The sequence below is a fragment of the Monodon monoceros genome, unplaced genomic scaffold, assembly GCF_005190385.1.
Source record: "Monodon monoceros isolate NGI ecotype Baffin Bay Population unplaced genomic scaffold, NGI_Narwhal_1 Super_Scaffold_10, whole genome shotgun sequence".
NCBI lineage: Eukaryota > Metazoa > Chordata > Mammalia > Artiodactyla > Monodontidae > Monodon > Monodon monoceros.
In genome coordinates, this window is record NW_021703766.1 from 57494676 (window position 1) to 57516869 (window position 22194).

The following is a 22194-nucleotide window of genomic DNA, read 5'->3' on the forward strand; positions in this document are numbered from 1 at the left end:
ATATTCACAAGTTTCAGATGTGGACATTTTGCAGGGGTGGGTATCATTCATTATTCAGCATACCACAGGGTCTAATGCTGCAGGTACCCAACAGGGCCTAGACCCTTGTCCTCTTTCTCCAGGTTTTTCTTCTTCTTCACTATACACCATTTTCCCTCTTTTACTACCCAAGTCCATTACAACAGGAGAGATCCTACTCTGCTCAAGAAATGGCACTTACTATCAATTTTAAGCTTAGCTTCTAGTAGTTAGGGAATAATCTTCAAACAACTTTTGAATTTTTCCAGTAGAAACTTTAAAAAATGGAAGCTGACCAAGTCACTGATTAGATAAATAATGTCCGTCCAGCTTCATACTCAGTACTTATGGCCTGAGTGTCTCTTCCACCTGTAAATTATTATCTATGTGATGAGGTGACGATCTAAACAGTTATGAATACACACATTACATCACTGAGAGTTTGTGGGGTTGTAGATGCTAAGTGGATGGGAGGTCAGAAAAGGAGACCACGACAGAAGAAATCAAGGAAGGTTTCACACAAGAGAAATAACATGAGCTCAGTCTTCGGGCATGGCTCAAATACAGACAGACTGCTGGTATGGCATGAGCAAAGGCATGCGTGATGTGACTGAAATGTAAGGAGGGCCTTAAGGATGCCAGCTGAGTAAACTGCAGGAACTAGTCAGGAAATGAGCAAAATAATAGAAAAAATTGGAAGGTCTTGAAATCCGGTCAGAGTTATTTAAAAGGCAACTCAAGTCACTGTAGGTTTACTGGCAGAGACCTCATAATGGAAGATTTCAGGGATATAAATCTAGAAACAACATCTGAGGGGGCTAATAACAAATAATAATTCACTCACCAACTTGAGCTGGAATTTTATGAGGGTGCCTACCTGAGGGTGATGTTGGTGGAAGCTGAATGACACAGCTGACATTTCAGAGGAAGAAAATCTCAGAAGTCAGACAAGAGATTACTTCTTAGAGAGGAAAGAGCAGGCAGTCAGGATGACTTCCCCATTTCCAGCTTAGCAGACTCACAGAAGGTTGGCATCAGGGATATAGATCAGGAAGACGGGGAAACAATCTAGAAGGGAGAGCTGAGATTCCTGGTTCTATCAAGATCAAGGAGACAGCTGAGATGATTTCCAAGAAGGCAGAAGTGTAAGGATGGAGGTGGTGGAACCACAGGGCTCAGGACAGTTACTTAGAATGGTCAGCACTGACCATTAAAGCTTCTGGAATTCATGACTCCTTGGTGGAAGGTTTCAGATCCAGATAGGGGGCAGCTGGTTAAGACTCCACAAAAGTTCACTTCGTTAGATGGGAAGATGTCCAACTTCAGGACTCAAGAGGGGGCCATGGTATATCGTTAAATTAAAAACAACAAGATACAGAACGATGTGTATTGTATTCTACCTTTGGAAAGGTGAAAAGTAACTACATATGCCTATATTCTTATAATTGCATTAAAAAACTCAGGAAACAAACAATAGAAATTATTGCAAGCAATTAACCTCGGTAAGACGTCAGTGAAATTTCACCACTCCATAAAAGCAACCATAAAACTAGCAAAACCTGACAGAATAAGTTTCTTCTGAATTCTCTAAATTAACCAGACTTGCAGCAACCCAGGGAGAGTTTATTCAAGGAAAACTGAGTTTCAATAATAACGGTGAGTTTTGTGGCATTTTAACTTACCCTAATCCCATCTGACTCCTCAACTCAGCAGTAGCCTTGGAAAATAACAGCTCACATTTCTGGTGATAGAAGGAACAGAACAAAGCTAGAGCTTTTTCAAAGCCTCATTCCCAAAGAACAGTCATTATCTGACCTGTTTGGTGGTTCCCAGGAAGACCCCACTTGAAAGGCTTGTGGGAACTTGCACAGCGCTAAAAACTTCTAGGAAGTAGGTATTTGTCAAACATTTAATGGCAATGTTTTAAAGCGTTACTGTCTGAGGTGATGGAAAACAGACGGGGTACACAATACACAAACCAGAAAATGAAAGGAAAACCTGAGGAGTGAGATGTCCATAGATTTGAAAAGTCCTAACATATTCCTGGGAATCTAGAAGGCCCATGCATACACACTGTAATTAAACTTTCAAAAGCCAAAGCCAAAGAGAGAATCCTGAAAGCAACAAGAGAGAAGCAAGTCATCATAAACACGGGATCCTCAACAAGATAAACAGCTTATTTCTCATCAGAAACCACGGAGGCCAGAGAGAAAAAGAAATATGTCAACCATGAATTCTATACCTGGCAAAACTATCATTCAAAAGTGGAGAAATCAAGACATTCTCTGATAAAAAAAAGCTAAGAGTTTGCTGCTAGTAAACCTGCCCTACAAGAAATGCTAAAAGGAGTTCTTTAGGCTGAAATGAAAAGACACTAACTCGAAATACTGACTACCAGTAAAGGTAACTACATAGGTAAATACAAGAAGACTATACAAATGCATTTTTTGTTTGTTTCCTATCTGATTTAAAAGACAACTACATAAAGCAATAATTATAAATAAATTAAAAATCTGTTATGAATCTATGTTGAAACACAATTTACAGATGTAATTTGTGACAATAATAGCACAAAAGAGGGAGGACAGAGCTATACAGAAGCAAAGTTTTTGTATACTATCAAAATTAAACTGATAGTAACCCAAACTAAATTGTTATAAATTAAGATGTTAATTATAATTCCCAGGGCAACCACTAATAAAATAACCCCAAAATTTATAGTAAAAGGAAAGTGGTTACCTGTGTGTGCTTCTGTGTGTCTGTGTGTCTATCTGTGTGTCTCTCTGGAGAATAATAATAATGTGGATAAGAGGAGAGAGTATAAATGAGATTTTTTTCAGCTTACACATTTTATATAGCTTTGAGTTTTTTGAATCATGTAAATACATTATCTATATTAAAAAAACATTTTTTGTTGTTTTTTTGTAAGAAGAGTTAGTGACTACAGGCCACAAGTTTGGCAATAAAACATTAAAAAGCAGGTAAATGAATGAGAAGTCTTCTTAGACAAAGGGACAAAGCAAAGAACATGAGAGGTGAGGAGGGAAACTGTAGCATACAAGAACTGTTACCGTATTAAAAAGGTGGGCATCTTTGCTCTGAATCAACAGCAGAAAAAAGTCAATATAAGGGATAAAGCTCCTTGGAAGGAACTGTGACCGTCTCTGAGGAAGTGAACTCCTCACGGCCTCAGCCCACTTCTCAAACAAGGATGGCTTGGAAGAAGGTTCCTCGCTCCCACCTGGGGTCTGCTCTCACCTGGACAAGCGCCTTGAGGAGGATATGCCTGCTCCACTGACCACGGCTCTTCTCCTTGCTCCAACAGGGAGATGACCTCGGGCTTGGCGATCTTATTCCCTACATGTGGAGGAAAAACACAGACTTGTAGAGCCATGTAACCCTCCCTTGCCTATTTCTCATGAATGACTTCACTTCATGCTTTATGAGCAATAGGGATTTCGTCCTTGAACCTCAGGGCTCAAGATCATCTCAGCCCTTCTGAGGCCTCGTAAGCTTGTAAACAGAGAGTAGCACAGGGGATTGCAAGGGGGACAGCATCGTTTACTTGGGCAGTCCCCGCCTTACCCACAGAGAGCAGATGCCCATAGGTCTCCAGCATCACATCACGGTACAGGGTCCTCTGAACAGGGTCCAGCTGCCCCCATTCCTCTTGGGTGAAGTCCACAGCCACATCCTTGAAGGTCACTGGTTCCTAAAAGAGCACACATGTTCCTCCTTAGCCCGGAGCTACCCCCACTCCAGTGTTTTCTGGGGCTGGAGTGAGTCTGACAGCCCTGGGGAGGAGATAGTACATAGAGGAATTGTCCTGGATGCGTTCAGTATTCTCACTGACGTGGGTCAGGTCTCACTGGGAGCCACCCAGGGCCCTGCATTTGGGATGTACTCTTAGGGAGTTAGATATCTGGGCCCACAATAACCACAATAGAGATGAGCAGGTCTCTCCTAAGATCTTGCCCAATTCTAGTTAACACTGGCTAGTATGGACAGGACTCCCATCTGGGCAATTCCTCCTGCTTCTCTGGAACTGCAGACACTTAATAAGACCGAGACCAGGACCAGGGTGGATGCAGACTCTGAGCCCTGGTCACAGACCAGAGAACCTGGGGCTCAAGTCTGCTCCACGTGTAGATCTAGGACCTGGAAGGGTGACCGCCTTCCTGGCCACAGCAGAGACACTTCCACTCCCAGATTGTCTCCGACCCAAGGACTGGAGGTAGGGGTGAGACAGGATTAAGCAGAGCAGCCCAAGCCAAAGAGAATCACTTACAGTTGCTGTCAAAGCACTTTGATTTTGAAAAAGTTCAAACTGATGTTTTTAGGAAAAAGAGAACGAGGAATACCCACTAGAAAGCTAAAGGGAAGTCTGATTTTTGCAATGAATGCATCCCTTACAGTCCTTTGAAGCCATCAACGTGAGCCTCAGGTATCTGGGCACTTCCAGGGTGTGGCGGGGGGACTGGGGAGCGAGCTGTGCTTCACGGGAGGTGAGCGAGCGACAAACCCCACAGCCCCTGCTCCTTCCTAGGGCCCCCTCTTGGGCTGTCTGTGCACTACGGTCCTCCCCTCCATGTCAGTGCAGAATCATCCCCAGGACAAACACCCACTGAATGGATACACGTGCAGTGCGCTTCCACTCCAAGCATCCTTCCACTTCCTCACAGCCTGCTAATCACTTCTCTTCCACCCACATGTGGCCTTCCTTTCTGTCCTGAGAGTCATCCCCGACCAGGGTCAGCCCTCATGCTGGTCTTCAGTGTAGACTTTGCTCTGCTGGTCTGAACTGCTCCTCCTCCACCTTCACATGACTGGCTTGAAACACAGAACTGCTTCTGCTCCAGTGATTCTCTAACTCCAAAAGGCATTTACAACTGCTATTCACAACGTCCTTTAGTGAAACCCTCCTTAGCCTTGGACTCCTCCATTCCAATTTTTTGATTTTCCTCTTACAGACACACCCAGGCCTCAGTTTCCTTACTGGCTGCTGCTCCTACATTTTTGGGGTAAACTTTTTTTACTTAAATCTAACATTCGGGTAGAGAAGTGCACAAAACCGAAGTGTGCACCATACCTAAACTCAATGCACTTTCAGAGTGATCACACTTGGGAGACCAGCTGGGAGGCCAGGCTTCCTGCCCAGGGTGCTCCTGGTGTGCCCGTCTCATGCTCCCTAATCTCAAGGGTGGCACCTACTTAGATGGCTTCAAAGTTCAATAGTTAACAAGGTCCAAGCCCACACCGTGGCAGCTGTCAAGCTGGTGGACTGAGCCACAAGTTCACCTCCCACCCTTCCCAAGACCCCAACAGATCCCCATACACATACTTAAAAAGGAACAAAAGCACCACATCTAATTGACACAGAAGGAATGAAATCACTAGAGAGATTCTGCAACCCCTACTAAAATAGTGGACATTGGCAGTGATCATTGATGACTGCTAAACCACAGGTGATAGGCAGAAAGGGAAATGTCCGATGGAGGGGTCAGGCTGACAATACCTGCAGCCACTAATCCATCACATCACCTGGAAATGGGCCAACCAGACCACCTGTGCCCACTGATGCAGGACAGTAAGAAGGACCCAGCACCACCTATCAAGTACTCTTGCCCAAAATACAAAGCCTGAATCTGCCCTATCCTCTAGCTCAACTACCAGTCTATGGGAGACAGCTGGATAGAGGAACTCATCCAAGGACATCACAAAGGCAAAATCAGGCAACCCAAGACAGGTGACCTGTTTCTTCAGTATATGAAGAACATGCAACATGTGGTCCTTGCTTGGATCCTGATTTGAATAACAACTGCAAAAGACATTTTGGGGACAAGTGGGGAAAAGTGAATATGGGCTTGGTATTAGGTAATAGTAAGGAATTACTGTTGTTAATTTTGTTGGGTGTGTAAAGGTATTGTGTTTATCTTCTAAAAGGTATGAATGTCTCAGATACATACACAGAAGTGTGAAATGATAGAGTATCTGTGCTTCGCTATAAAATACTCTAGTTTTTTTTTTTTAAAGGTTGTCCAAATAAATGAAAAGGCAGAAAGTTGGAAGGTGACATTTGCTAAGGCTGGTGAATGTGGGTGTCTGTCGTCAGCTGAATAATGGCACTGCCAAAGACGTCCATGTCCTAATGACTGTTACCTTAATATGACAAAAGATGTCATAGTTACAGAGATGTGATTACGTTAAGGATGTTGAGATGGCAAGACTATCTTGGATTATCCAGTGGGCTCAATGAAATCACAAGGGTCCTTACAAGTGAAAGAGGTAGGAGGGTATGCGTCAGAGAAAAGGAGACAATGCAAGCAGAGGTCGGAGTGATGCACACTGAAGATGGAGGAAGGGGCCATGAGCCAAGAAATGGCAGGTAGCCTCTAGAAGTGAGTGAAAGCAAGGAAGCAGCCTCTCCCCTGAGCCTCCAGAAGGAACACAACTCTGTAGACCCATTCTAGACTTCAGACTCCAGAACATGAGAATAAATTCATGTTGTTCTAAGCCATTAAGTTTGTGGTAATCTGTTATAGCGGCAACAGGAAACTCGTAGGGTTTTTTAATCTCCTAAAGTTTTTTTTAAGAAAGTAAACGACATAACGGGCCAGCAAAGAGGCCGTCGGCATGTGGTGTTCTACACATTCCCGCAAGATGGGGAGATGAGTGTGGCTGACCAAGGAAACAGAGCAAAGGAGACCCCAGGCCTGCACGTTAGAAGGGGCTGCAGGGGAAGCAGGACCCCAAGAGAGGCTCTGGGCTCTGAGCTTAAATGCCACTGAAGCCAGGAGAATCAGGCTGCAAGGTCTATATTCAGGACCTCTATATTCAGGACAACTTTGCCAGTTGCCCCACATCCCTGCCAGCCAGTTTGCCTTGTGGGAAAAACTCCCTGGACCCTCCTCATACTCAAGAGTGTGGGAGGTTCTCAGGCTGCCTGGATGAGTGACTACCCTGGAGTTGAGACCCCTTCAGCCCAACACAGGGAGAGGGGAGGGGTCTGTGGCCTAACAGCCAGCTGTGCACCCAGGAAACCGGAAGCAGAACCGACCTGGTGATCCTGGCCCACCGAGGCACATGGAGATTAGAGTGAGACTTGTCAGGGGAGGGAGGGAGAGAGAGGGAGAGAGACAGATAGAGACAGAGACCTAGAGGCAGGTCAATCAGGAACCAGACCTGCTCAGGTGCACAAAGCAGATCTGTCAGACACAGCCTCACAGCTCTTCTCTGGTAAACAAAGACAGACCAGAGGGCCCCTGCACACATGAGGAACATCTGCACAGGTGGAAAGACCGAACTTAGCAGCTAAGAGGACAGAGAATCCAGGCAGCAGTCACATCCAACTTCCAATGACCTATACTTCTAATTCCCAGATTGGAAAGATTCGGTATAAAATAGGACAGGATAATACAAGAGGCTCAGAGAATATGAAGAAGAGATAAAAAAAAAACACAGCAGTCAGGGGGCCATCTAACAGACAACCTCAGAAAAATAAAGGAAAACAGGAGGGAATTTTTTAAAAACACAGGACTTCTTTAAAAAAGACACAAAACACTAGCCATAAACAAAGACAGATATATTTGACAAAAATATACCAAAAAACATTTCACTGATAAAAGACACCATAGAGACAAGCTACAGATTTGGAGAAGATAACCCATATGTGGCAAAGACTCAGGATCCAGAAAGCATGAAATGCCTACATATTAATGTGAGAATCTACAGAAATCTAGGGATGGGAGACACACAGAGAAAGAAGGAAATACAGATGGCCAATAACTCATTTAAAGATATTCAACCTCACTAGCAATCAAGAACATGCAAATTAAAATAATGCAATAAACTTTTGTGGTCTTGAGGTAAACAAAAATTAAAAGACCCGATATTAATATTGTCAAGTGGCAGCAAAGATGCAGGGAAATAGGCACCTTCTCTGAGTAGGGAGACTGAGAGGGGGCTTTGCCCTTTCAGAGCCACGTGGCAGCACTGGTCACATGGAAAACACAAACACCCTAAAACTCAGCAAAGTGCTGCCTCCAAGGTATGCCCAGATAAACTTAAATGTGCGCACAAAGCAAAACTAAAAGAACTTCCACAGGGCTTTGTTTGGAATAGGAAAAATGGTGGAAGGAGGAAGGACTTATAAGCTTATTCTCAGAAGAGATGAGTAGAGTGCGCTTCTCTGATGTGGCAAAAGGAATGTACTTGACCTTCATCTACCACATGGATATACCTCAAAATTGACCTTGAAAGGTATAGAAAAGCTACATGTAGAAAAAGCATTGTTAAAAAAACCAGATTATTACCTTATAATGTCTATATAGTTTATTACCTACATGAGTATGAAAATGGATTAACTATGTACGTATCTTAAGTGGTTGCTGTCAGGAAGGGTGCAAAAAGAATGTGATTGGGGACTAAAAAGAACGAAAAGCAAATATGGCAAAACATTAACGATGATTAATTTGGAGTTTGTTCAATCACCTGTCTGTTTAATCACTTTTTATACTTTTCTGCAGTTATGGAATTTGTCAAAATAAAAATTTAAATAAAAAATATTTTCAGAGTTGAGAGATGTCATCAAAACTGGAAGGGCCCATGGACTGCCAATCAGGAAGAACAAAGACCCCCAGCAGAACATGCCCCAATGTCAGGGCCCACAACTCGTGGAGGCCTTAGGGATGCAAAGAAAATGCAAAACTGAGGCTGGTGATGAAACAGAAGAGACAGCAGAAGATAGGCACCTAGTCTCACCAGCTGTGGAGACAAAGAGGTGGGGCTGGGAGACGAAAGTCTCACTTACCTAATGCTTAGGAGCAAGGAAGCAGAACAGAGAAGGGCCCCACCCCCTAGGTAGGAGTGAGCCCTTCCATTTCACAGGTTACCCTTACCTGAACTCCTACTTTCCAAATATCATCTGCCAGGATGACTTGCAAACATGTTTCACCCAAATTCTTGTAAACATTTTTGGACATGTTGCTTTGTACACAAGTATAATCGTTTATCTAGACATTCTAAGGCACTTTATGAAATCTGACACACCAGCCTCACGTTTAAACTACAGGACGGTTTAAGGGAGGATGTAAGGGGTGCTGAGCTGGATCTTAGCTGTTTACCTGACAGCTAAGGATCTCATCTGATTGCTCCTGCATTACCTGAATTCTCTGACAACTGGCCCCTTCATGGAACCTGGGGAAGTCCAGATATACTCTCTGGCATCTTCAGAATTTCATTGTTTATTAATATTTTAGGGCAAGCTCTTTGCAGAGAAGGAAAATATAACTAAACTGTGCTCAACCTTGAGACAACCAAAGACGGAGGCAGAGTATTCCATTAATTGGTGTTTTATGTGAATGTTTACTGTGCAGAAATCTTTGGTGGATTGTTATAGTGGGGGTTTGAGTTTCCATATTTGGGGGGGGCTGGCTGGGGTTTTTATATGGGCTGGGATATTATTATTATTTTCCCTATTCATCAAAATAATGGGCTCCCACTAGCTGAAACTTCACTAACCAACATGTTTGTAAGATCGGACTATTCAGATAACAAGGGATGACAGCATTTGATATTTTCACCAGGTGAATGCTTTATTTCAATAAATATTTAATTTGGAGGGAACAATAGAGGGATAAGGCGCTCTTGTTTGTGTTCCCAAGACCTCACTTAATACAAAACTCACACATTCAAGTCTTGAGTTTCCCACAGGGAAAGATCCAAAGTGGGTGTGGGAAGGGGCCAGGAGTACATGCTCACAAATCACAACTCTTCAGACATTAGAGGGTGGTGTTATTTTAATTCTCCATTTTATTTTCTCGGCATTAACTCTAATAACTCTCAGAAACCCTCATATAAATGGACAGCAGAGTGCAGCACAGTGGTTATTAGAGCTTCTTCACAGCACTTCACTACAGCTAACTTCTGTTCCCAAGCAACTGATCAGGGCCCATCTTTCAGCCTAGTCTAGCTTCACTATCGATTGTCTGCAAATAACCGCACGTTGTAAGAGCAACGAACACCAGTCACCCAAGCTGTGATGCCCTCATTACGTGGCTCAGACCTGAGACGGCAGTGCTGTGATGTGGGGACAGCATACTCACGACGTGCTTCACCAGTCAGCCTTGAAACCGTGGGAGGTTTTGTTAGTTTTTTTTTAACTTGGCGGGAGGCGTAAAGCTAAGCAGAGATGTTATTAACATTTTTATATCACAGTATCTCACATTTGCTTGATTCATTATTTTAACTTAGAAATGAAAACTCTAAATATAGTAATGAAACTATTTTTGTCTTTCACAGCAGACAATCATTAGAGTACATGCAAATGTGAAGAACTAGGATAAAAATCTCTCATTTGGAAAAAACCCTAAGAAACTGAAACATAAGTTAAAAATGACTACTTCCAAGTCATGAAAAGAAATAAAATACTGATAAACGATATGACATACAGGACCCTTGAAAGTCAGACACAAAAGGCCATATATTATATGATTCCCTTTATATGAAATGCCCATAATGCGCAAATACAGAGAAAGTAGATTAGTGGTTGCCAGGAGCTGAGAGTTGGGGAAACAGGGAGTAACTACTAATGGGTATAAGGTTTCTTTTTGGAATGATAAAATGTTCTAGAATTAGATACTGGTGATGGTTGCAGAGTTCTGTGAATATACTAAAACCCACTGAGCTACATACTTTAAAAAGTTGAACTTTATGGTACATTAATATTTTAATAAAGCTTTTATTAAAAAGAATTTTTTAAGTGGCTGCCTCAAGTAAGGGGGCTGAGCAGGAGGGAAGGAGGGAGATGACACCTGTCCAACATCATGAACTGTGCTGCCCTATTTCTCTCGGGAGCCACCCTTGTGCCCTTACAGTCACGAAGTCCTCCTGCTTCGACTCCCTTATACCTCTCAGATCTGGCTTCCAGGTGCTGGTCAGACTGAAGCCTGATACGCCAGCCTGCTTCCCACAGCCCCCCTTCTTTCCAGTCCCCTGCCAGAGGCAACTTTCCAGCCACATTCTAAACCCTGGTTCCTCCTGCTCCCAACACTTCTGAGGCTTCTCATTACCACCAGGATGGAGACCCAGCTCGGTGGCGGGCATTCAGGATGCGGCTGGGTTTGTCCTGGCCTCTTTGGCCTAAAATCTAATTATGGTCAGCCTTCACCCAGATGCTGGTCATGCGGTGCGTCCCCATGGTGCTACAGGAGGCCAGATTCCTGCACAGCAGGCTATGCCCACCCGGCTGATGTGTCCCCTTTACCCCTTGGCTCAGGGGTGTTCTATCTCCCAGGCAGCCTCCTCTCCACAGCAAAAGGACCCTAGGTGCTCTGTGCCCCACGGCCTCTATGCAGATTCTCCCAAGGCATCAGTTGTGCTCAGCTGCTCCAGGGCTCAGGGCCTCCCTAAGCACCTCTGGCTTGTGTCCTGAACCACATGTGCAGCACTAGGCAGATGGTGAGGTCTCAGCAGTTGACTGAACCACCCTGGAAAGTGGCATGGGAGCTCCTCAGGATGGGGGCTAACACTTCACCTTGTTCTCCTCCCAGTAAGCACAGAGCTCAGCAGACATCATCAATCTGAGTCAGGCACTGAATACATGAGGGAAGGTGGGAGGGAAAAAGAGGAGGGGGCTGCTAGCCAAAAGGGGGTTGCCCCTTATCCACCAAACAGCCCACAGCACAGCTGGGGCTCAGGACTCTGAACAGGCTGGTTGACAGTGAGGCTGCAAGTCATGGAAAACAGAATTCTCCCGACCTGTGCTCAGGAATCAATAAACTTCTAGCTGATTCCTTCTCTACCCAAACCCTAGCTGTGGTAAACTGAGGAAGTACATCGACTGGGATGGCCGGGAACACCCTGAACACCTTAGGGAACAGGGCAACCCTTCACGAAAAAGCAGAAACCCCATCTCACCTGGGCCTGGGCTGTCGGAAGCCTGGGGGCCCTCCTTCTCTCCTCAGGGGTCTTCTCCACGCACCAGGTAGAGTCCTGAGGACACAGAGCTGGGGGAGGAAAGTGAAGTCACAGAGGCAGTTCTCCCTCCCAGAAGTGTGACCACATGAGGCCCACCTCCTGACCCTGTCCTTCCCCTTTGGGCAAGGGAAAAACCCTACCTCCTCATGTTATAGATGAAAGCAGTGGGGCCGAGAAATTAAAGAATGTGCCTAAACACATGAACCATCTCCCCTTGCTGAGGTACTGTCTTAGACAAAGTGTCTCTTCACAGACTTTCTAGGCCTGAGCCCTAAGTGGCCACACATTCATTCTCATGCATCCTGTCCTGGAGATGTCATCACACTGTACCCCCCAGTGGAGTGTTCTGGTCCCTCTCTGTTCCAGCTCTGCCCAGAGACAGAGCTGGACCAGACCCCACGCCCCCGGCCCCCTCCTCCCCAGCTCTAATTCCCTGGCAATGGCAGGTTACTGCTGGGAGAGACCAAAACATGTTAACCAATGTGGCTGATGGGGACACAAGTTGTTTTTTTTGCCACACCATGAGGCATGTCGGATCATAGTTCCCCGACCAGGGATGGAATCCGCATCCCCAGCAATGGAAGTGTGGAGTCTTAACTGCTGGACCACCAGGGAAGTCCGGGGACAAAAGTTCTTGACTCACCCCAGGAGGCCCACGGGTCAACAGCCGCCATCCCCCAGGACTGGTCCGTAAAGATACCTGCATCAGAGGATCCGGTTAGGACAAGGAAAGGAAAGAACTGTGACACCAATCCTAGTGACAAAAGGCTACAAATGGAAAAGGAGAACTGTCTCACTAATGCGCAAAACAAAATTCCATAAGTAGAGACCAAGGACGTGTGAAACAAACCCAACATAAGCTAGATTTATAGCAGAAATGCACAGGTGGGTCACTTTCAGGAATTTTATTGATATGATACAGCAACAGAACAATTAAGGACAGAACTCCTTAAATAGGCTGGAGAGGTATTTGATAAAATTTAACATTACTTAATTTTTAAAAAATATTAGTAAAAAGATACTCCTTTGATATCTTTAATGACAGATACATGAAAGCTCGCTTAAAGATAAAACACACCACTGACCCTATTTTAACATTGTTCTTATATTATAAACCACTGCTATATAATAAGAAACAATAATAATAGTAAAAAAATATGGGAGTAGTAGAGAAATTTTGGTTGTACGTACGACTGTCATACAAATCACTAGAAAATCTCTTAAAACTAATGAGACTTCTCAGGAGATGACTATGAAATACACAAAAATTACATTGACTTTAATACAAACAACCAACTTTTTAAAGAAATCTCACTCAGTTCTAATTCTATACCAAGACAGAGAGACACCCCCCTCCCCAATCCCAAAAGCCCTCAGCCCCTCTCCAGCAGATCATTGCTGGGGAGGCCCAGAAGAAACAAGATTTGTACTCACCCCAGGAAGCCCACGGGTTGATGGCTGCCATCCTGCAGGATTAATCCACCAGGAGCTTGCCCAGGAACAGTGGATTTGGGTGATTATTGAAAGCAACTGCAATACCCACCTAGTGATAAAAGTGTAAAAAGACAAAAAATGGTCTTTCCTCACAGAAGATCCAGTGGGAATAAAGAGAACACATCCACAGAAACAACAAAAGACTCCTACAGAGCATTATAAGAATACAACTTACATGTCAAAAACACAACAGAATTTCTTAAGAGAAATGAAGGGTGACAAGAATTAGCTGAAAAATGGGCACGTTCCAGAATAAGAGAGCAGAAATTTGTCAACAGTTCTCAAGAGACAGCTACTGACAAGAACAAGGTAGCTTTTCTGTTGATTTAACGAAAATTACTATAAAATCTACGTAAAACCTTCACATGTAAGTGGCTGTCTAGAGCAGAAAGCAGGAACGGGGGAATGACTGCTTAATGGGTTCAGGGGTTTCTTCCTTGGGGGTTGTTATGAAAATGTTCTGGAATTATATAGTGGTGATGACTGCACAACGTTCTGAAAACACAACAAAATCACTGACTTGTACGATTAAATGGTTAATTTTATGTTACGTAAAGTTTATCTTAAAAAAAAAAAAAATCCACCTGGAAGACCTACCAGGCCCAAGTCTGTCTGTCTCTGCTGGTGCAGAGACCAAAAGAAAGCCGGGTTTGGAGCCCAGACCATCCCCAACTCCCTAACTTCTAGGCTTATTTATGCAAGTCCCGCACCTCTCTGAGGGCCCGACGCCCACTGGCAGAGCTCTGCGGATTCCTGGGAGCGTGCATAAAGCACTGGGACGCCCACTGGGCACCAGGAGCACCGGGATCTGCGCCCGAACTCCAAGTCGGCACACTGAGTATTCTGCACTATTGCCTGCAACTTGACAAAGTCCTCGATCACTGTACGTTTAAAGGAGCCCTGGGCTGTTCCCAACCCCCTTTTGACCTGCCTCTGCGTCAGATGAGAACGGACTCGTACGAGAAACGCCTGCCAGGGAAGGAAAGGTGGACTCCCCGGAACGGCCTCGGAGGGGTCCTCGCCTCCTGCTTCCTGGCCTCCCACCCCGGATTTCCTCCGCAACCCTGCCGCGGGTGCGATGCTCTCAGCCCGTCCCGGGAACGGCCGGACTCACCTGGTTCGCAACCACCGGCCTCGCACCCCTGAGGGCACCTCTTCGCGGGCGACTTAACAAGCTCGCGTTTGCTTCGCCGCGGACGTTCGGCCCGGCTCGCCCGTGCGTCTGGGGTTCCCGCCCGGAGGACAAAGGCCTGACGCGCAGGGCTCACCCAGGCCCGCCCAGTTGTTCCAGCGCGGCCGCGAGGCCGTAGGCGGGCCGAGGGACCTGCCCTGGCGTCGCGCCCGCCGCGAGTGTAGGCGTCGGCTCTCTCCACCCGTTCTCCCGACCTCCCGGGCAGCGGCAGCGGCAGCGGCAGCAGTAGCAACCCCACGGACTGGGCGACCGCCTCACCTCAGCAGCGGACAATGGCGGTCGCTTTTCCCACCCACCCCGGCCCGGCGTCGACCGGGACGCTCCGCGCAGGCTGCTGGGAGTGGTAGTTCTAGGCGGAGCGCTTCCGGTTAGACCTTGGCAAGTTCCTGGAGGTGCTCGGCCTCCGAGTTCCTCCTTCTAGGGATTTACCCAGACCGCCGTGCCAGAGACCTCGGCGAGGCGGGCGGTGCTTTCCCAGCCGCGGACCGCGCTGCCAGCCACCGCTGCCTGACGTTAGGGGGCCTCGGTAAATCGCCGGTCGGCGAGCCTCAGTTTGCCCGTCCGTAAAACGGCAGCTCGCTGTAGCCGCACTTAGCAGTGGGAACTTGGTTGAAGTCTGAGCACTTTCCTTTTCGTTCAGTAGTTAAAAGATTGTAAGGAAGTGGTTCTTAGGATACCCTTTTCGGACAAGGAACGTAATTTTGAGCTTCCCCTCACATATGAAGCCCTACTCCTTGTTACCGAGACGAATTTGAGTCCGCTGGACCGAGGCCTCCTTCCCAGCTGTGTTGGGGGTGACCCTTGCTCAGAGCTCCCTAGCCCCTTCCTCCTTGCTCCTTATTCGCCATGCCTGTTCATTTCTCCACCCTAGTTTCGACTGATTAGTTGGGGGGACAGCATGGTGGTCAGAGAGAGGGTGGCCAATTGCAGAGAGCCTTAGGGGCATCGGAATGGCTCTGGCTGTGAGCCGGGGCATGGTTCTGAGCAGAGCAGTCATGGGCTCTGGCCTCCTCAAAGGATCACTCACTCTGGCTTCTGTGTGGAGAGCAGAGTTAAAGAGGGTGAGGGAAGGACCGGAGTGACCTTTGTACCAATGCAGTAATCAACGTGGGTGGTGATCCGTGGTCAGATTGTGGAAATGTTAGCGTTCAAAAGGTAGCGCCAACAGGCAGTAGGTTAAAGGTTGTGCATCATGGGCTGCAGTCCAGTCCGTAATACCCAGAACAAGGAAGGGCATGGAGGAGGCCTCTCAATGCAGACAAGTTCACCAAGGCCCGGTGGGGAGTGGGTTACAGGTGTGTGATGATACTGCTTCCCTCATACCCAGGCGCTCTCCTACTTCAGGTACCCCAGCTTGTTGGATGCTACCTTGTTCTCTCTGTCATGAGGTGGCAAACGCTGGGGCGAACAGCCATCTTGGATGCCACATTATGGAAGTCTGGGCTACGTCTGAGCTGTTACTGAGGTTTCTGAGTGGGGAGAGACCAGAGCAGTAGGAGAATCTAGGTTGTCTGTGGACATGCGCTTCAGCTGGTTCCATTTCCTCATAACCAGATAAGAATAAAAGGTAAAGGGGGGGGGGGGCTTCCCTGGTGGCTCAGTGGTTAAGAATCCACCTGCCAATGCAGGGCACACAGGTTCGAGCCCTGGTCTGGGAAGATCCCACATGCTGCAGAGCAACTAAGCCCGTGTGCCACAACTACTGAGCCTGCGCTCTAGAGCCCATGAGCCACAACTACTGAAGCCCGCGCACCTAGAGCCCATGCTCTGCAACAAGAGAAGCCACCGCAATGAGAAGTCTGCACGCCACAATGAAGAGTAGCCCGCACTGGCCACAACTAGAGAAAGACTGCACGCAGCAAGGAAGACCCAATGCAGCCAAAAATAAATAAAACTTAATTTTTTTCTTTTTTTTAAGGTAAAGGGAGGAGGAGTCCAGGATACATTACTTGGAACAAGTAGGGTATTTTATGAACTGGGTTGTAGGGTCGCCAATAGTATAATAACTAGCACAAGTCAGGTAGACTTGAAGTTACCTTATGCTCTCAAATCCTAGGATTAACTCATCTTCTCCAGCTAAGAGTCCAAGAGTCACTAAGGTCAACACTATGGGATTCTGAGTCCCCCAGAAGGACGTCAAGATGCTTCTCTACTGCTGGTGACCATGCAGAAGCTCCCCCTTCCACAGCTTTTCTTTGCCACCAGTTCACCATTCAGCATCCAAATTCTCACATCTCTGGAATTTAACGTTAGATGTCTGCTCGTTTTTCTTTTAAGAAAAACATGTAAAATATAGTAAACTCGTCAGAGATTCAATTAAACCCTGTGAACACACTCCTAAGCTGAAAAAAAAAAAAAATCAACCTACAGGCTGAAACACCTGTGTTTCCCTCGCCAACAGAAACTCCCCTTCCTCCAGAGGCAGCCACTATCCTGAATGAGATGTGGATCACTCCACACATTTCCTGAAACTTTACATGCCTGTATTCGAAAGCAATACAAAGCACGTTTTGCATTCATATAAATGCATAAGATTTCATCTGCAACTTGCATTTTTTGCTCCATATATAAGGAAAGATTTATCCTTTCAGTGTTTTTTTTTTTTCCATGTGGCATGTGGCATCTTAGTTCCCCAACTAGGGAATCGAACCCGGCCCCCTGCAGTGGAAGCATGGAGTCCTAATGCATTATTTAAAAACTGCATTATTATTATTTTTGCATTATTTTTTTGACGTGGACCATTTTTTAAAAGTCTTTATTGAATTTGTTACAGTATTGCTTCTGTTTTATGTTTTGGTTTTTTGGCCATGAGGCATGTGGGATCTTAGCTCTGTAACCAGGGATCGAACCTGCACCCCCCTGCACTGCAATGCAAAGTCTTAACCACTTGACAGCCAGGGGAGTCCCAACAACTGCCTTTTTATATGCTTGTAATGAACAACTGGAAATTGAAAATAGTAAAAATACTATTTACCACAACATCAAAAACTATGAAATACTTAGGGATAAATGTGACAAAAGATGTGAATAATTCATACATTGAAAACAAAATATTGCTGACAGAAATTAAAGAAGACCTAAACAAATAGAGAAATATACTTGTTCATATGTTAGAGGACACAATATTGTTAGGATGTCAATTATCTTCAAATATATAGATTCAATGCACTTCCAATCAAAATCCCAGCAGGAGTTTTTGTAGACATGGAATCATATGAAAATACAAAGACCTAGAATAATAAAAACAACTCAGAAATGAAGAAAATTGGACAGTTAGCACTATCTGATCTCAAAAATTATTATAAAGTACATAATCGAAACAGCATGGTATTGGTATAAACAGATACACCAATGAAACAGAATATATAGTTCAGAAATAATCCCATACATCTATGGATAACTGATTTTTTACAACAGCACAGAAGGCAACACAGTGGGAAAAGGATAGCCTTTGCAACAATTTAAAAAAAAAGAACTTTGATCCTTAACTCACACCATGTACAAAAATTAAATAAAAGTGGATCAACAATTAGAACCCAATTTTTGAAAAAAGGGTAAAATATTTTCATGAAAGAAGATGGGCAAATGACAAACAAGCACTTGAAAAGATGCTCAACATCAATAGTAATTAGAGAAATATAAATTAAAACCACAATCAGTGGCTTCCCTGGTGGCACAGTGGTTAAGAATGCAGGGGACACAGGTTCAGTCCCTGGTCTGGGAAAATCGTACATGCCACAGAGCAACTAAGCCCATGCACCACAGCTACTGAGCCTGCGCTCTAGAGCCCGTGAGCCACAACTACTTAGCCTGCGTGCCACAACTACTGAAGCCCGCGCACCTAGAGCCCCTGCTCTGCAACAAGAGTAGCCACTGCAATGAGAAGCCCGCAATGAAGTACCGCAATGAAGAGTAGCCCTTGCTCACCAAAACTAGAGAAAGCCCACGCGCAGCAACAAAGACCCAACACAGCCAAAAATAAATAAATTAAATAAATAAATTTATTTAAAAAAAACAGGGCTTCCCTGGTGGCGCAGTGGTTGAGAGTCCGCCTGCCAATGCAGGGGACATGGGTTCGTGCCCCGGTCCGGGAAGATCCCACATGCCGTGGAGCGGCTAGGCCCGTGAGCCATGGCTGCTGAGCCTGCGCGTCCAGAGCCTGTGCTCCATAAACGGGAGAGGCCACAACAGTGAGAGGCCCACGTACCGCAAAACAAAACAAAAACACAACGAGAATCCAATACACATCTACTGGAGTTGCAAAAATCAAAAAGACTGACTATACCAAATATTGATGGGGATGTGGACGAACTGGAACTCTCATACTTTGCTGATGGGAATGTAAAATGGTATAACCACTTTGAAAAACAAAATGACAGTTTCTTAAAATGCTGAACTTACACCTACTGTATGATCCAGATGTTTTAATCCTATTTATCCAAAAGGAAATATATGTCCATACAAAGACTTGTACACTATACTAGTGTTCATAGCAGCTTTATTTGTAATAGCCCCAAACTGGAAACAACCCAAATGTCCACCAACAAATGACTGGATAAACAAATTGTGGTAGATCCATAAAATGGAATACTAGTCAGCAGTAAAATGGAATGACCTATTGATACATGCAACAACATGGATGGATATCAAAATAATTATGCTAAGTAAAAGAAGCCAGTTCCCCCTCCCCCCAAAAAAGAGCATGCAACATATCATTCCATTTATATACAAGTCTAGAAAATTCAAGCTAATCTATAGTAACCGAAAGCAGACCTGTGGTCATTTGGGAACAGAGGAATGGGGAAGGATGTGGAGAGGTAGGAGGAGGGACTTCAAGGGGCATGAAGAAACGTGCGGGGGTGATGGTCATATTCATTTTCTTGATTGTGGTGATGGTTTTACAGATTTAAACGTCAAAATTGGAACTTCCCTGGAGGTCCAGTGGTTAAGACTCAGCGCTTCCATTGCAGGGGGCACGGGTTCAATCCCTGATAGGGGAACTAAGATCCCACAAGCCGCATGGTGTGGCCAAAAGAAAAATAATTTTTTAAAAAAAGGTCAAGGGGGAAAAAAAAAGTCAAGTGGACTTCCCTGGTGGTCCAGTGGTAAACAATCTGCCTTCCAATGCAGGGGACGCAGGTTCGACCCCTGGTCAGGGAACTAAGATCCCACGTGCTGCAGGGCAACTAAGCCTGTGTGCCTCAACTAGAGAGAGAAGCCCGCACACCCCAGCGAAGGATCCTGCATGCCGCAGTGAAGATCCCGCGTGCTGCAACTAAGACACGATGCAGCCACAAATAAAATATTTTTTTAAAAGGTCAAGATTTATGAAATTGTACACTTTAAACACGTGCAGTTTATTTTTATTTATTTATTTTTTTGGCTGCGTTGCGTCTTCGTTGCTGCGCTCGGGCTTCCTCTAGTTACAGTGAGCAGGGGATAGTCTTCATTGCGGTGCGCGGGTTTCTCATTGTGGTGGCTTCTCTTGTTGCGGAGCACAGGCTCTAGGCACAAGGGCTTCAGTAGTTGTGGCACGCAGGCTCAGTATTTGCGGCACACACGCCCCAGAGCGCATGAGCTCAGTAGTTGTGGCTCACAGGCTCTCGAGCACAGGCTCAGTAGTTGTGGCGCATGGGCTTAGTTGCTCCACAGCATGTGGGATCTTCTAGGACCAGGGACTGAGCCCGTGTCCCCTGAATTGGCAGGTAGATTCTTAACCACTGCACCACCAGGGAAGTCCATGTGCAGTTTTATTATGTGTCAATTATATTGCAATTAAGCTAATTAGAAAGTCTTTTAGGAGAAAATACAAGATACTATTTTTAGGACCCAAACATAGTTGGGATTTTGAACTGAAGACATAAAACACAAACAATGAAAGAAAAAAGACACTTTTTAAAATCCTTCTTTTCTTCAAAAGACACCATAAACAAAGTAAAAGACAGGACTCCATGCTTCCACTGCATGCACAGCTTGAGGAATCCCAGTTCCCCCACCAGGGATTTGAACCCAGGCCACGGCAGTGAAAGCACAAAATCCTAACCACTAGACCACAAGGGAACTCTCTGCAATTAATTTTTTTGAGTACTTAGGATTTTTGTTATTTCAACTGTTTAAAAAACAACAAAAACAAAATGGAAAAAGATCTTTCCAAAATAACTGGATATTTACCTAAGGAAATTATTCTCACATAAAATCTCTAGAAGAACATCATTAACAACAACAACAAGAAAAAGTTACTGTGGCCAATAACACTGAAAATGTTCCTCTTTTTATAGCAAAACACAGGCCATGGCAGTGACAGTGCTGAACCCTAACCACTAGACCACCAGGGAGCTCCCTGCAATTTTTTTTTAAAAATTATTTATTTATTTATTTATTTGGCTGCACTGGGTCTTAGTTGTGGCATGTGGGATCTTCGTTGCCACGTGCCAGATCTTTAGTTGCGGCATGCGGGCTATGTTAGTTGCAGCATGCAGGATCTACTTCCCTGACCAGGGATCGAACCTGGGCCCCCTGCATTGGGGGCGCAGAGTCTTAACCACTGGACCACCAGGGATTTTTGAATATTGATCTTGTATTGTGCAATCCTGCTATACTCACTTGCTAGTCCTAATAGTTTTTGTTTTCTTTTTTGATTCCATCAGATTTTTTACATTGAAGATCATTTAATCTGTAAATAACAGATTTTACTTCTTCCATTCCAATACGGATTCCTTTTATTCCATTTTCTTGCCAATTGCCTTAGCTAGAACCTCCATTACAATGTTGAATAGAAGTGGTGAGATCAGACATCCTTGTCTTGTTCTCATCTTAGGGGTAAAGCATTCCATTTTTTACTATTGAGTGTGATATTACCTGTAGGTTTTTGTAGATGCCTTTTATCAGGTTGAGGCAAGGGACATGAAAGAACTTGCTAGCGTAATGGAAATGTTGTGTCTTGATATGCATTTGTCAAAAATGATTCAATGGTGCATCTAAGATATGAGCACTTCACTGTTCTGGGTACACGGCAAAATTCTAGGCTAAGGGGATTCTCAGGATGAGAAAATTACTTTTGCACTTGGAGTTCTTCCTGCCCCAAGTTTGGGGCTCTGTTCCACCCACTCACAGTTGTCCAGGGCTCTGCTGCTCTCTCCTTCTTTGTTCAGAGTTGCTCTAGCCAATTTTGAGGCCTACCTGCACCCAGACCAGTTGCTTGTCCCCAGCGTGCTCACCTGTGAGGGGGCCACCTCCTTGAAATGCATCAAGGCTTCCTCGCTCCCAGCCCCTCTTTGGTAGTGTACCATAGGAGAGTATAATTTTTAAACTTTGTTTTACTCATTGTTACATTGGGAGCTAAGATTGTTCATGCACTCCTACATCTTCATTGGAAACAAGTTTGGTGTTGTCATTTTCTTTAAGCCTACCTCTGTGATTAAAATGTAGTCAGGGGGAGAATCACAGGTGAGGGCCCCAGTAAGCTGTTAAGGATCTGAATCTTAAATTCTGGATAAAATGGGAAGACACAGGAA

The 22194-nt window shown here is 45.1% G+C and overlaps 1 protein-coding gene across 7 annotated transcripts in view; it reads right to left on the minus strand.

The window, feature by feature from the left end:
• Positions 1-22194, minus strand: part of ZNF606 (zinc finger protein 606) — a 66832-nt gene that overhangs the window by 13671 nt on the left and 30967 nt on the right. For 5 of the 7 annotated variants that reach the window (XM_029240522.1, XM_029240513.1, XM_029240504.1 and 2 more), the window contains exons 1-6: positions 14603-14937; positions 13429-13537; positions 12638-12694; positions 11935-12023; positions 3604-3730; positions 3277-3375 (exon numbers count right to left, since the gene is read on the minus strand). In XM_029240522.1, the coding sequence (XP_029096355.1) occupies positions 3277-3375; positions 3604-3730; positions 11935-12023; positions 12638-12694; positions 13429-13459 (403 nt within the window). In that variant the 5' untranslated portion in view covers positions 13460-13537; positions 14603-14937. Of the gene's footprint in view, positions 1-1700; positions 1760-3276; positions 3376-3603; positions 3731-11934; positions 12024-12637; positions 12695-13428; positions 13538-14602; positions 14938-22194 lie in introns of those variants that run through there. The other 2 variants (XM_029240530.1, XM_029240486.1) reach the window with 2 other exon arrangements.